Source organism: Daucus carota, chromosome 9 (assembly GCF_001625215.2).
Source record: "Daucus carota subsp. sativus chromosome 9, DH1 v3.0, whole genome shotgun sequence".
NCBI classification, from domain to species: Eukaryota; Viridiplantae; Streptophyta; class Magnoliopsida; order Apiales; family Apiaceae; genus Daucus; species Daucus carota.
The window spans coordinates 26,327,973-26,343,213 of NC_030389.2; the positions used below are offsets into that span (position 1 = coordinate 26,327,973).

The 15,241-nt window shown below is 35.1% G+C and overlaps 1 protein-coding gene across 5 annotated transcripts; it reads left to right on the plus strand.

Moving 5' to 3' along the window:
- The first annotated feature begins 110 nt into the window (after positions 1-110).
- LOC108214370 (type II inositol polyphosphate 5-phosphatase 15) lies at positions 111-14,609 on the plus strand. 5 transcript variants are annotated; one of them, XM_064084006.1, is made up of 11 exons: positions 112-879; positions 3,266-3,521; positions 5,810-6,608; positions 9,933-10,063; positions 10,533-10,617; positions 11,168-11,333; positions 11,436-11,476; positions 11,623-11,890; positions 12,393-12,516; positions 12,776-13,136; positions 13,922-14,609. In XM_064084006.1, exons 1-11 carry the CDS (start codon positions 219-221, stop codon positions 13,940-13,942), a joined length of 2,913 nt encoding a protein of 970 aa, XP_063940076.1. In that variant the 5' UTR covers positions 112-218; the 3' UTR covers positions 13,943-14,609. The 5 variants fall into 5 exon arrangements, with proteins under 5 accessions (XP_017241821.1, XP_063940076.1, XP_063940075.1 ...); XM_017386334.2 differs by having other exon boundaries at positions 113-879; positions 9,939-10,063; positions 13,917-14,609; XM_017386333.2 differs by having other exon boundaries at positions 114-879; positions 13,917-14,609.
- Positions 14,610-15,241: the final 632 nt, after the last annotated feature.

A 15,241-nucleotide genomic window follows, 5' to 3' on the forward strand; every position in this document is an offset into this window, starting at 1 on the left:
TATAAATAGTATAAATAGATAGAAATAATAGACAAGCTAAATTTAAAATTTTAAAAATAGAATAAATAACGAATATAAATTATGTTTGAAACTATGCGACCGTCCCTTGGCACGGTCAATTACACTGGTTTACAGATATAAAGTAGATAGATACAGTTGGACATAATTCAATCCATTTTCTTTACCAATTCTCCAACACCATCATCACAAACAGCGCCATGGAATCTGGAATGGATCCCCCAAAGATCTTTGATCGATTCTACGATTCATCTGAAGAAGAACAAGAAAATGAGTTCTTGTATACTGATACTAATACAGCCGGTAAGCGCCTCGATTATATGATACAGTTTCTTGATCGTAGACTTGAAAATCATCACAGAAATAGTGACCCTTTGCCTGAATTTGTCGCTCCGGGAGGCGGTGAAGGGATTTTCAGGCTTCCGGTTAGAGCTGCTGTTCATCCCGGCCGGCCTCCCTGTTTAGAGCTCCGGCCTCATCCGCTGACTGAAACTCAATTGGGCTGTTTTTTGAGGAATTTGGTTTGTGTTGATGATAGTGAGTTGTGGGTTGGGTCGGAGAATGGGGTTCGGGTTTGGAGTTTGGGGGATGTTTATAAGCCTGCCCGGGAGGATGTGGTGGTCAATGGGGATCAGGAAACTGCGCCCTTTGTGCAGTCGGTTACGGTTTCGCCCACATTGTGTTTGGTAGGGCATGACGCGAGTAGGATGGTGTGGAGTGGACATAAAGATGGCAGGATTAGGTGTTGGAAGATGTTAGCTGATTGTCGTGATGGTGATCGTCCTCGGTCTTTTTTCAAGGAGGTTTTGTCTTGGCAAGCTCACAGGACTCCTGTTTTATCGATGGTTGTGACATTATATGGTATTGTCCGTGTTTATTGTACTAACTACTACATTTGCCAAATCTTATGATTTACCATTTGAGTATGTTGGCAACTTTTCTCCTGTTGATAACAATGGGTTAATGTGGTTGAAGCCTCAATTATCTAAATTTTTTGTGATTAGCCACTGCTATGAACATATATTTCCGTACTCTTATTTGGAGTTTAGAGGTTAGCATTTTCACGTAGTGTAAAATTTAATCTATTTTGAATAGTAGTTGATAGGGATTAGCCCTTTTATTTGCTGTTTTGAGCCTAAATGTCGGGCCTTGTTATATATTAGTATCTATTAGCCCACTTGTTTTTGGGCCCTACTTCCTTGGGGTTTCTTATTCCCCTGTGTGTACATTATGTGAGATATTGTTTGAGTTAGCTTGATGTTATGATATTTGTTATCTGTGTGTGTAGATATTATATAAAATGATGTGCACTGTAAAAATACCAACAATTAAACCTTGATAAATGAATATTCGTGAAATTGATAACCTAGAGTAGAGAACAATTTCTCTTGGTCCCTATTTGGACCAATAGGATATATTAATAATATCACTATATGTATAAGATAATAACTTTTAGAAAAGTGTTTAAAGGCCTAATAGAAATATAAAATAATATTTTACCAAATTTATTTTTATGTGTATATGTATAGGGGGTGTTTGGATTAGAGAAGCAGTGGCTTCTTCTAAGTAGAAGTGCAATGGAGAAGTAAGAATGCCGTTTGGGAAAAAAAGCAAATCACTTTTTTTTGTCTTTAGAAGCATTAATTGAGAAGCTAGAAGTCCAAGCTTTTTTCTTCTACTTCACACCTTTTTCACTAACATATCCAAACACTTACATTTTCCTTCTGCTTCTCACTTCTACTCCATTTCTTTATTTTAAGCAAGAAGTCACTTCCTTTAAGTTTAGCCAAACGGCCCCATAATCTAAATACATAATACTTGAATGCTTTCAGGGGGCAACTTCAATATAGTACAGGTTCTTTTTTTTCATTAGAATGAAATACAATATAATCAACAATGAATGTTTACCTGTTAATACGTCCAATTAATTTATATGTGTTGGTTATTGCAGTTGCTACTTTTGTTTTGCATTAGTGAACTAATTAGTTAATTATCTTTTTGATACATGAACTTGTTAATTTTGACAATTTTTGAATATATATTTGATTTATCACAGTGGTAGGCTGATTCAAAGTCGAATAAATAATTATATATGGTATAAAATGTTGTGTAAATTAATAAAATTTTAATTTATCAATATTATAATAGAATATTCATTATTCTATAATTGCTATAGTAATAATTTTTAGAGACCTAACTCCCGAGAATATTAATTTATAGAGGTTCTATTGTATATTTTACATTAATTTTCTATTATATATTATTTGAAAAATTATATGTACTTATGTTTTATTGTAATATATGTTTACTAATGTATATTATTATTTCGGGTTGGGTTTGGGTTGTTAGAATATGATCCTGGTAAGCCCTCCTCCCAACACCTTGAGGTTTAAGGAGAATTGGTCACTTAACATGTTATCAGAGCCTAGGCTTGCAGGAGACTCGAGTTCGACTCCTTGTGACCCCCAATATTCTCATAATTTATTAAGGACACGAAGGCAAGTTTATGCCTCAAAGATGGGCGCCCGTGATCCACTCTCGACCATAAATGGGCGCTTTCGAGTGAGGGGGAATGCTAGAATATGATCCTGGTAAGCCCTCCTCCCAACACCTTGAGGTTTTAGGAGAAATTGTCACTTAACATGGGTTACCCATGGATAATTCAGCTCGAGTATTTTGACCCAATAATATTTCGGGTTGGGACCCAAACCGATACTCGAAATTGCCAACCCTAGTTTTATGTATGGATATTGAACTCATTTCTTGGTTTAGCAGTCGAGTTGCGGTTCAACTACTTCAATTGTTATATTTTTAGAGTTCTAAAATCCATTTTCATTGTTGTTTCATTTCTTCGTTGTTGTCCCGTAACATTAGGCAAATTGATTAAAATTATGTGCCAAATTTTATGTATATTGTTAGGACTAGATATATGTACTTGTATAGTTGTATTATTTTTGTTCCTTTATCTAGAAGTTTGCATTCGACTTTATAAATTAAATTGAGTTGATATTTAATTACATCAATATTGAATATTAGATCAAATGCATAAATTATATTTATACCTAAGTCTTTTGGCATGTCCTGGTATCTTCACCCTGTTGAGGTTGCTTTTGTTAGTTCTCAGATTAGTTTCGCCGTTTCGGTGTATAGTCATAACTCATAAGTGCATAACACGATATGTTTCTGTCTAGTCTTCTGTTTGTGTTGGTTGGATATAAGATTGCCTTGTGTCTGGTTTTTGATACAGGGGATTTATGGTCCGGCTCCGAGGGTGGTGCACTAACAGTCTGGCCCTTGGAATCCATTGAAAAATCACTTTCTTTTATACCAGAAGAAAGACACATGTCGGCCTTAATAGTCGAGAGGTCATATATCGATCTTAGAAGCCAAGTCACTGGAAAAGGAATCTGCTGTAATATATTTTCTGCCGATGTAAAGTATCTGTTATCTGATCATTCTGGAGAAAATGTTTGGAGTGCAGGGTATCTGTCGTTTGCTTTATGGTAAGTTAAAGTTAAGATTTTTATTTTTATTACTACTTCTATCAAGTCGATGCCCAAGCAGCCATTTCAAATCAAAACTGCTTTTCAGAATGATTAATTTTTGTGTCTTTAAATATATCATTAGAGTATATGATAAATATACACAGCAAAAGAGAGAAAATTAGCTGAAAATGGCCACCATGGTTGTCATGTTGGCAAGTAGAGTCATTTTCTTTCCGGGGGTTCAGCTTCTTTATATATGTGGTTTCGCAGAACATATGTTCAATATTCTCACATCAATATCGACTATGAAAAAGATATATAAATAACAACCACCTTTTTTTTATACCATTCCATGTACATGCATATACACAGACACGCATGACGCAACACACCATATCAGTTTCAGTTGAAAGGAAAATTTAAGGTAGAAAAATATTGAGATTAGCATGTATTGTAGAGTAGGATTAGAAAAATAAGTTTTTTTTTCCTTCTTTTTATTCATTTCCAACTTTGCACCCCTCGATCGACCAGAACTCTAACAATAGTGCTTTCTTTCACACTTGAGTTTCTTCTTTTGCTAGATCTTTGATGCGAGCTATTTATGGTTTTCTAGAAATGATCATGTTCTTTGAGTTTTTTATTATTGTATAAATATCTTAAGATAGATACATAAATTATGCAGTCAAGTTTAGCTTCACATCCGAAGCCCTGAATCTGGAGGAACCTATATTTTAAGATAGATTCTAATATAATTAACGTGAACTAAATCTATGTTTACATGAATAAATGAGGTTGTTTTAACATGTAGTAGTGATTGTAAAAAAAGTATTAAGCTGGCGAAAAATCTTGTTGTTCCATCTTATGTAGCAAAATTAGAAAACAGAACTTGTGAAAAGCAACCACCTTCTGTAGGGATGGCAACGGGTCGGGTCGGGTTTCTTGAGATCCAAACCCGATCCATTATATTTCGGATCGGTTCGGGTCCGGGTCTGCAAAATGAAGATCCAGACCGATCCGTCGGGTTTTTTCGGGTTTCGGTTCGGGTTCGGGTCTAATTCGGATCCTTATAAAAATAAAAATTAAAAATTATATATCTATAAAAAATGTGATGATTGATTTTTTAAAATTTAGGAATAGAAAAAAGGGTTTTACAAGTTTCATTTAGTACAATAAACACGTGAAACATGTTAACTTAATTGTATACAATCATTCAACTTATCATTTATATTTTATATTGTTATTATATTTAGATTTTTTAAGCACAATAATTGAGAAATATATTGATGAAATGAATATAAATTATAAATTGGGCATATAAAATTAGGTAAAATGTTAATATTCATATATAATAACTCATAATATTTCAATATATATACTCTACATTGAACATATAATACATACATCTATATATATATGTATATATATAGTATTTTGTATCGGGTTTTTATCGGGTTTCGGGTTCGGATCGGGTTTAAATCGGGTTTCGGGTCGGGTCTCGGTTCGGAATAACTAAGATCCAGATTTAGATCCAAACTCTTTCGGGTCTAAAAATAAGATCCAGATCCAAAAAATTCGGGTAGACCCAATCGGGTCGGAACGGATCGGGTATCCATCGGGTCGGGTAAAACTGCCATCTCTTCCTTCTGTCTCGACATCGTAGGGTAAAGCACATTAAAACCCCCACGAGCACACAAAAATCATGTGAGTATTACCTTAAACACCAAGGCAAAGCCTATTGCAAGGTTCTAGTGTATATCAAATCACTTGAGAACCCACCTCAATAGTTTTATCCGGGTTGGTACATAGTGGTTTTTTACTCTAATGTACTAAATGTTGAAGATGGGATCTTACAATAATATGTCTAGTTGAGACTGGATTAAAATAAGATAGAAATTGACATGGTTTCTTTTTTTCATGAATTGAATCTCAGTATGTCAAAACACGACCAGCACACATAACTCAATCTGTCTTCAATCTTATCTCTGCTTTTTATATATGTATATTATAGACAATAGCCTGTATTCCGTATTTTTTGACATTGCAGACTCATATACTCTTTTGGACTGCTTATGACTGTTATTTCTGATAGTGGTACTTAAGTGCCTTCTGCATTCTGCTAGTAGCCTTCCTGCTGACGAAAACCTATTCTACAACACAGCATAACTTGTTTGCATTTTTGTGCGGGATAGGTGTCATCATTTACTTTTAAGATCTTGATCAGTTAATTACATGCATGCTTCTGTATATGCTGTTTATTATGGTTCAAAGGTTATCTTTTGGTCATTACAAGTACTCCTATTCTCCAGGGATTCTCGTACAAGAGAGTTACTGAAAGCTTTTAATATAGATGGTCAGATAGAAAACTTGTCGGTAGCTATGGATCCTACAATAGAAGAAGAAGTGAGGGTAAAGGTTCTAGCTGGTTCAAAAAAGGAGAAATCACAGAGTTCCATCAGTTTCTTTCAGCGATCACGTAATGCCCTAATGGGAGCAGCTGATGCTGTACGTCGAGTTGCTGTAAGGGGAGCCTTTGGGGATGATAGGAAAACAGAAGCACTGATTACTACAATAGATGGGAATATATGGACGGGGTGTACGAATGGATCAATTGTACAGTGGGATGGCAATGGCAATCGGTTGCAAGAGTTCCAGTACCATTCCTGTCCTGTTCAGTGCTTGTTTGCTTTTGGATTGAGAATATGGGTAGGTTATGCAAGTGGCCTAATAGATGTATTAGATCTCAATGGCAGTAAGCTTGGAGGATGGATTGCTCATAGTAGTCCTGTAATTCATATGGCTGTTGGTGCTGGCTTCATATTTACTTTGGCTAATCATGGTGGTATACGTGGATGGAGAATAACATCTCCAGGGCCTCTTGATAATGTAATATGCAAAGAATTAGGTGACAGGGAATTTCTTTATACAAAGCTAGAGAATGTGAAAATATTGGCTGGTACTTGGAATGTTGGACAAGAAAGAGCAACTCATGATTCACTTATATCTTGGCTTGGTTCTGCAGCTACTGGTGCTGACATAGTTGTTGCTGGATTGCAAGAAGTGGAAATGGGGGCTGGTTTCCTAGCAATGTCTGCTGCTAAAGAAAGTGTAAGACATCTTTGCCTTCACTTAAGTTTTGTTGCATGGAAAGATGCCTGATTTTTCTTGCTGCTCCTACTTTCTTCACATATTATCGTACAAGCTAATATTGGATTAGATAGAGTTGCATATAAATTTAGTCCTATCGCCTGAAAACATGGTCAGCTCTTCTGAAACAGATAAATGAAGTCAACACGTTGTTTTAAACAGTATAATACCTCCGACATGATTGTTTGTAATATGTCTTGAAAGTTTGGATGATAAATCAAGCTTTCACAATCGAAGTACTCAGAATAAACAATGAGGGAGATTTGGCAGTTACTCTTAGACAAGAAGAACTTTAGTCATTATTACTTAGGCTATGACAGGAGAATATTAATATTAGTAATGTGATCCTTTAAACTGTTGTGGCAAACTACGAGAGATACGACAATCTTTGCAGAGAAAATAATTAAGAACACATGATTTAAGCATTGGACCTTAAAAGCCAAGTAAGGAAATTTTAGTGATAGAATCCCCCCAATAGATTATGTTGAAGATTTTACCAGACAGCCTGAGCTATTTACGATACACAAGGGATTACACTACAACCGAATGGGGTCAATCTTAAAATTAAAAGTTGGATGAGCATTAAGTTCCTTTTAAAATTTTGTATTTAAGACATCTTAATTTTCTTTTGCTATATATAATTGTTTCACATTCTTAAGAAATAAATCGAGCAATAGAGCTCAAAGAAGCAGCATTCGCTCTAGTTAAAATGGAGTATGAAGATAAAATAGATGGATGAATAACAATTAACACCATACTAGTCTGAAAATAGTTTTCGTTCTTTTCTACAGTTTGGGGTAGAGCAGTTTGGTTCTGAATAAAATGTATTTAAACTAATACTCACAAATTGGACATAGTCATTTCCTTCTATTGTATAATGTGAAAAATACATTTTATATGTTTGCCATATATATATATATATATATATATATATATATATATATATATATATATATATATATATATATATATATATATATATATATATATATATATATATATATATATATAAGCTCATGATCAAATATAAACCACTCTTAAAATAAAAACTAAAAACCACTATTTACACTCTTGTAATTACTAAATGCACTCAACCAAAACAAATCTAAAACCAATAAAACACACCACACCCACCTGGCCCCCAGATCTGCCCCGATCAAATCTTATCCAGGCCAACAACACTACCCTCACCTCACCGCCATATATTATCTGCAGTACCAGCTTTGTCTCTCCCTCTCCCCGTCATCACTATCTCCCCCCCCCTCTCTCTCTCTCCACCATCACTAACTCCGTCTTCTCTCCGTCATCACCACCTCCGTCCTTCCCCTTCCCCTCCCTGATCATTTTTCGACGATCTCTCTCCCTTAATCTTGTGAACGACGAGACTCTGTCTCTGTCATATATTATAATGTTGTTAAAGTTTTGATATACTCGTTGATATATTTACAAAAATTGATGATTTCCGCGTACAAATTAGTGATATACGCTTCAGAAATTAGTGATATTCTCTTTAGAATTCAGTGATTTGTGTTGCAAAACTCAGTGAAAACTCCCAGAAATTGGAAAAATCTGTTTTTTTTTTTATTCTGGTGGTGGTGGAGATGGTGGAGTTGGCGGTAGATATGAAGGTGAGGACGACGGAGGTGGAGGTGACGCAACCGGAGGTGGTGGAGGAGGTGAAGATGAAGAAGGAGAAGGTGGAGGTGGGTTGGATTCGTTGGTTATAGATACGGTGGAGGCGGACATGGATGGGTAGGCGGTATGAAGTTGCTGGGAGTGAAGGTGGAGGCAGGTGGGGTTGCAGGAGAATTTAGTGATATTCTCCTTAGAGTTTAGTGATAATCCGGCTGGGTTTTTAGTTTTTAGGATAAGGAGGTTTCTAGTGGAGCATGACTCTATATATATATATATATATATATATATATATATATATATATATATATATATATAGATATAGATATATGGTCTTGCTCAAATGTGAACCCCAACTATTGTGAGATATGAGATATAATCCTAACCACGCAATTTAGTACTTTTAATCTGAATCATACATTAAATGTAATCATATCTCACGGTAATGTGAGTTCTCATTTGAGCGCAACCCCATATATATATGAGAAAAGGCTCCCATGTCGTTATTTGGGCTTGTAATGCCCCAATTGTCACTGCACCAAAAGATGGCCCTCCCTGTCACTCAGTAACGCAACTTCAAACTGCGTTTACTATATTTTTAAAACGTCACACGCAGTAACGTTTTCAAGGTTTTTGTTTTGTATAAAAGCAAAACGTAACAAGAAGTTACGTTTATAATATTAATTAATAGAAAAATACTTGAAATTAACAGTTGTTAACATTCTAGGGTTCACATTTTGGGTTTTTAGAATGATTTATTTGTACTTAGAATTAAATTGGCAACAGTTAGGGTTTAGGATTGAGGGTTTAGGGCACCAATTAAAAAAATTAATCTGAAAACATAGATTGATAGTTTTTAATATTTTAGGGTTTATATTTGGTTTTTAGAATGATTTATATATACTTGAAATTAAGTTAATTTCAAAAAAATTAAAAAAAAAAATAATATTCAAAACGCAACTTTAAGTTGAGTTTAGGCTGTAAAACACAACTTAAAGTTGCGTTTAACATTTAAATGTTATTTTAAGTGACGTTTTAGATTATTGAAAAAAAATTACACACTCTGAACGTGGCACTAAGTCACGTTTGGGGGTCCAAAACTGAAAACGCAAAGCGCAGTCGCGTTTTGTCCAAAACGCCTGTTTAAATGGCGTTTTGGAGTGACACTCAAGGCCATTTAATTGAATCGTGACTTTCAGGTCCATTCTGTTAAGCACTGTGACTTTTAGGGACGTCACCCTATATATATATAGTTAAAGTTAGCTAATCTTGTAATTGTATAAAGTGCTCAGATTAGCAAAGCAAGAGAAAACACAATACAACTAAAAAACATAATATGCCAAAGAATACTGCCTAACTCATGGATAAAGAGATTAGCTACTCATGATAAGGTAAAACAAATATATATTAATGCCACATATTACGAGTATAAGAGTTTAAGTACAAAGAATGCATAGGTGTTTTTGTACCTTTTTTTGGTTGTAGTGAGGTACCTCATAGCAATTCTGGGTTCTGTATGTTGTTTTATCCTCTATTATTTTCTCACCTTTTCTCTTAGTCCTGGGTAAATTTTTTTATTCTTTTTTCTTTTCTTTTTTTATACTGCTGAATGTCTACTACTTAATTTTGCTTTGCTGTCATATAAATATCTAGATGCAGGTAGGTCTTGAAGGTAGTTCTGTTGGGCAGTTGTGGCTTGATATGATTGGAAAGATTTTGGATGAAGGATCCACATTTCAACGCATTGGTTATAGGCAGCTGGCAGGTCTGCTTATTATGGTATGGTGAGTATACCCTTCGACCCTCTTGTTGGGTTAAATTTGATCTATATTTTTGAAATCAAATATCTTAAAATGAGCTTTATATTTCCAATAACGTGATAAACAGATGTTGATGCTAAATCCCCTGCTTCTCATTCATTTTAGAATAGATTTCAATTATCAACATCCTTGTACAAAATTTCATTATAGGACCTATCTAATTAATATTTAGTCCTTTGCTAGTATTATTTTGCTTTTCTAAATCGATAATTATATACCCGATGAAGTTTCCAATTTCCATACAAAAGTATAAATTTGTATTAAAAAACCTTCCTCTATGTATTACACACTATTACAGTAAACTGATACGATTCTTAATTGACTCAGCAGGCTGTTTATTTTTTTTACTTTAAAGGCCCTTGCATGCAAATTGTGTAACTAGTGTGTAGTATGGATTAACTAATTAGTGTGTATATGGATAACTATTTTGCAGGGTCAGAAATGATATTAGAAGCCATGTCGGTGATATTGATGTTGCTGCAGTTCCATGTGGTTTCGGCCGTGCAATAGGTAATAAGGTATGTCCCTTCCAGCCACTCCCTTGCTGCAAATTAGTGTTGGCGATTAGAAATCGCTTGTTTCTTTGATAATATCTAGAGTGAATCTAAACTTGTAACTACTTGTCCGTTTGCAGCAAAAATATTCCTGGTTCTTTCCATCTCTGTAGAACATGCAGTGATATGTTTTATACATGATGTTTAAGCTGTACTCCCTCCATCCCTGTATTCTGGTCCCTATTTCCTTTGTCCCAAAAAGGTTGTCCACATTAACTTAGGGTCTATGAGGGAGTGTTGTTAAAAAAAAGCTTTCTAAACCATTTTCTTTTAAAATGTAATCTGTTGATGCTATCCAAGTGGGATCACACAATCTGACTTAAACTGTTTCATTGTTGATTGAAACTTCTTCACTTTTACATGTACAAAACTCACTTATACTGTAAGTAGTTATTCAATTTACTGGCCACAAGTATACTGGTCTATATAAAATATATTTAGTATGTTTTAAATATTTTTCCCCTTGTATTGCTTTCTTATATATCATACAACTGACTGTATATACTCTTATCAGGGAGCTGTTGGTTTGAGGATGAGAGTATATGATCGGATATTGTGCTTTGTAAATTGTCACTTTGCTGCACACTTGGAGGCTGTCAATCGCCGTAATGCTGACTTTGATCATGTATACCGGACAATGATCTTTAGCCGGCCATCTAACATTTTAAATTCTGCATCTGGTATGGTGAAATACCTATTACTGCCCTGCTTCATTGCCTGCATCATGTATATAGTTTGGCTTGTTTATAGTTCTCGTTTGCCCTTGGCACTTTCTATTGCAGCTGGTGTTTCATCTTCTATTCAAGTGCTTCGGGGTGCAAATGTAAGTATTACTCACAGCCTGGTGTCTTACCTCCAACTAATCTAGCTGAATATTTCTCCCCTCCTAATTTTGGAAGTTTGTATCATCTTTGAAAAAATTTGCACTTGTGAAAAAACATTATTAATCATCACACGATTTATCTACAGGTCACAGGTATTGAACCTGTGGTAGGGATACCAGAATTGTCTGAAGCAGACATGGTTGTATTTTTAGGGGACTTCAACTATCGGCTTGATGGTATATCATATGATGAAGCAAGGGATTTTATCTCCCAAAGGTCCTTTGATTGGCTTAGAGAAAGGGATCAGTTGCAAGCAGAAATGAAATCTGGGAATGTCTTCCAAGGAATGCGTGAAGCAGTAATTGGTTTTCCCCCAACATACAAATTCGAGAAGCACCAACCTGGTTTAGCAGGTACATTTGAGTACAACTTGTATGAATGTTTACAATTTGTAGCTCGTGTTAGTAGCTAGTTAGTATTGTTTTGTGCTTGTATATGCATATTAGCTTACCAGAGTTGCTCTGAGCCTTTCCTGTATCCCACCAGATCTCTAAAAGGCCCCCAATTTACTTTTATTCCCCTAATCTCTGTAAAATTCTTATTGTCTTTATTGAAGTCTTTATTTCCTCACCTCCTATTGAAAATCTGTTTTTGTTCCTCCTATTCTATATCGTATCTGTAACTTCAAAAGTCTCATCTGTCTAAAACTCTTTTCCAAGCTTAGATTTGATTATTGACCCGATTTTGAGAAGAGTGTTTAGTCTATTGGGACTATAGAGATTTAATCTGGTCTGTCATATAAAAATTTCCTAATGGTTCTTCCATGATCCAAGTCCTTACCTTTGTGACATTAATCGGGTTCAATTCTGTCGTAGTCATGGATGGCTGCTGATTGTACTAATGACTCTTGTTCAGGGTATGATTCTGGCGAAAAAAGGCGCATTCCTGCCTGGTGTGACAGAATATTGTACCGCGATAACTGTTCAACTACCGTTTCTACATGCAGTTTAGACTGTCCGGTGATTGCTTCAGTTTTACAGTAAGTTTTTGCAGTAGGATTTGCCTGGTCTCTCTCTCTCTCTCTCTCTTAAGATTTATTTATTTTTATTTTCAAAAGAGGGTAAAATAAAATCCAATTTAATAAAAAATATCACTGAGACTTTTTTTTAACAAAACGTGTATCTCTTAACAAATAAATCTCTCTCTCTTTCTCTCTCTCTCTCTCTCTCTCTCACACACACACACACACACACATTGTGTTCTTCATTTTCCAATTTTTGAAATATTAAATTTATCAGGTATGAAGCTTGCATGGATGTCACGGACAGTGATCACAAGCCTGTCCGTTGCATATTTAATGTTGAAATTGCTCGAGTTGACAACTCAATAAGGCGACAGGAGTTTGGAGAAATCATGGGATCTAATGAAAAAATTAGGCATATGCTTGTTGAACAAAATAAAGTTCCTGAAACTATTGTTAGCACAAACAACATTATTCTTCAGAACCAGGATACATCCGTCTTACGGATTACAAATAAAAGTGGGGAAGACATAGCTCTGTATGAAATAGTTTGTGAAGGCGAGTTCACCATACATGAGAGTGGACAATTATCCAGTAATCACTCTTTTGGTTCTTTTGGCTTTCCTCGGTGGCTGCAGGTAATTTTAAGCACCTAGTTATTGGTCTACTTGCATGTCGACATGAGTATTAGCAGGGACATTGGTATACACTTGAATTATAGAGCTGGTTTGGCAATACTTAGTGCTTTTAGTTGCCTTTTTAAATTCCAGGAATTTCAACTTCCTAGAATTATAGATGAAGTTGTTTGGTTGAGAAAAATAAGGGAAGAGCAATTTTTATGGAAGTGTGAATATCCGTGATATTTGGGAAGTTGCTTACCCACCCCACCCTTGGTTATTGGAAATATCCATGATTTTAAATTCCTAAATCAACAACCAAACAATATTTCTCACTTCCTAGTAATTTTAAATACAAGGGAACTAGATCTTTCCATAGGAAGTTAATTCCCAGATGCAACCAAACAAGGGAAATAAGGACTTCTTTCGGGAAATTTTTTCACATTTACAGAATTTTTTTTAGAATTATATATTTAATTGGTGTTTAATATTAAGTTGACTTCTAAGATTCATTTCTTCCATGTATTTTGTTCTACAATTTTTTCTACATTTTAGTCATTCCACCTAGGTCATGTTTTTCTTGTTAGCAATCTCTGCTAAAATCTGTCACCTGTTCTTGTATGCCTTGCTGTTCCAAGTGATCTGCTTCTTGTATTGTTTCATAGTTCTATTTTTTACATATTCCATATTTTCATTTGTTTCCTTATATTTCTTTGTTCATGTGAAACATTTATGGTATCTGACCTTGTGATAGACCTTCATCTGGACTTGGATTATGTTATAACTTTTCGCTAAAATTAGGTCAGTCCGACAACTGGCATAGTTGAACCAGATCACATAGCTGAGATTGCAGTTCATCATGATGAACACCAAACGTTAGAGGAGTTTGTTGATGGTGTCCCACAAAACTGGTGGTGTGAAGATGCACGAGATAAAGAAGTTATGCTGTTAATTAAGGTACGAGGTGGCTGCACAACTGAAATAAAAAGTCACCGTATCCGTGTGCGTCATAGCATCTCAGGGAAAAAAATGCCAGTTGAACGTAAACCCAAAAATGTCAACACCCAGTCAAGTGTTCTCCAGCGTGCTGATTTTCTGGGGAACAGCTGTACGTCAGATGTTTTTGCTCACCTACAGAATCTGCATACTCCTTGAGCATTAAAAATGTGAGATTGCCGTTGAAATTTTGTTTATTGACAAGGGAATATTGAAGTCAACTCTGTCATTTGGCGATACAACCAGATTCATCTGCATATGCTTATCTTTAGAACCTGGATGCATGTCTAAATATTTTCCACCATAAAACCTTTCAACCTGATTGTACAACCTTGTACTATATTCAGTGTGCAGTGTCTATAAGGATGCAAGTATATAAGGTTCTATTTAAGTTGTAGGCTTGTAGCTGCTTATCTAATTTAATTTTTTTATCGGGAATATCTTTTACTACAAATTTTTTTGTTATTATTTATGAATAAAGTTGATTTGGACTTTGTAGATAGGGTGTAAATGAGCTGATACACTCACGAACAGCTCGGCGTTCGGCTTGAAGAAAGCTTAGTTTGACTTTGGTTCCATTAATATACAGGTCGATCTTGAACATAATATAACAGATCGATTTATAAACGAGCTGAATATGTTCACGGTGCAATTCAACTCGATAGTTCGTGAATAAGTTTATTAATGTGTTCGTGAGTATAGTTCGAAGTGACTCATGAGCAAGTTCGTGAATAACTTAGATTTAGACTTGATCTTGTTATATTTCTCAAAAACATTGGGGATAACATCTTTGGGTTTTACATAAACCTTACTTTGTGTCAATACAAAACTCTATTTTCTCTTACGGTCTTTCTAATGTGTGCCCAAGGGCACACAATAAGCACCAACTCTCATAAAAAATAGTTTGTTTTGATTGGTGGAATTGATGTGAATGCAGGGGGCCATTATCATTTATTATACATGCACTAATCAAAAGCTAGTATTTTCATGAGAGTTTGTGACTATTGTGCGTTTCTCTTATACGTAACATTGTCATCTTTTTCTTTCATTGAGTGTAGTTGGCCTCGCCAAACGAAGGAATTTTTATTCAGCACAGCTTTTATGATCTAATCTTGCATGATCTTTAATCT

Excerpts from the sequence above, each read along its gene's own strand:
- LOC108214370 (XM_064084005.1), top strand. The coding sequence starts at position 219 with ATGGAATCTGGAATGGATCCCCCAAAGATCTTTGATCGATTCTACGAT. Across the intron at positions 10,064-10,532 it reads GGTCTGCTTATTATGGTATG|GGTCAGAAATGATATTAGAA; the intron begins GTGAGTATACCC and ends ACTATTTTGCAG. Across the intron at positions 12,517-12,775 it reads GTGATTGCTTCAGTTTTACA|GTATGAAGCTTGCATGGATG; the intron begins GTAAGTTTTTGC and ends TAAATTTATCAG.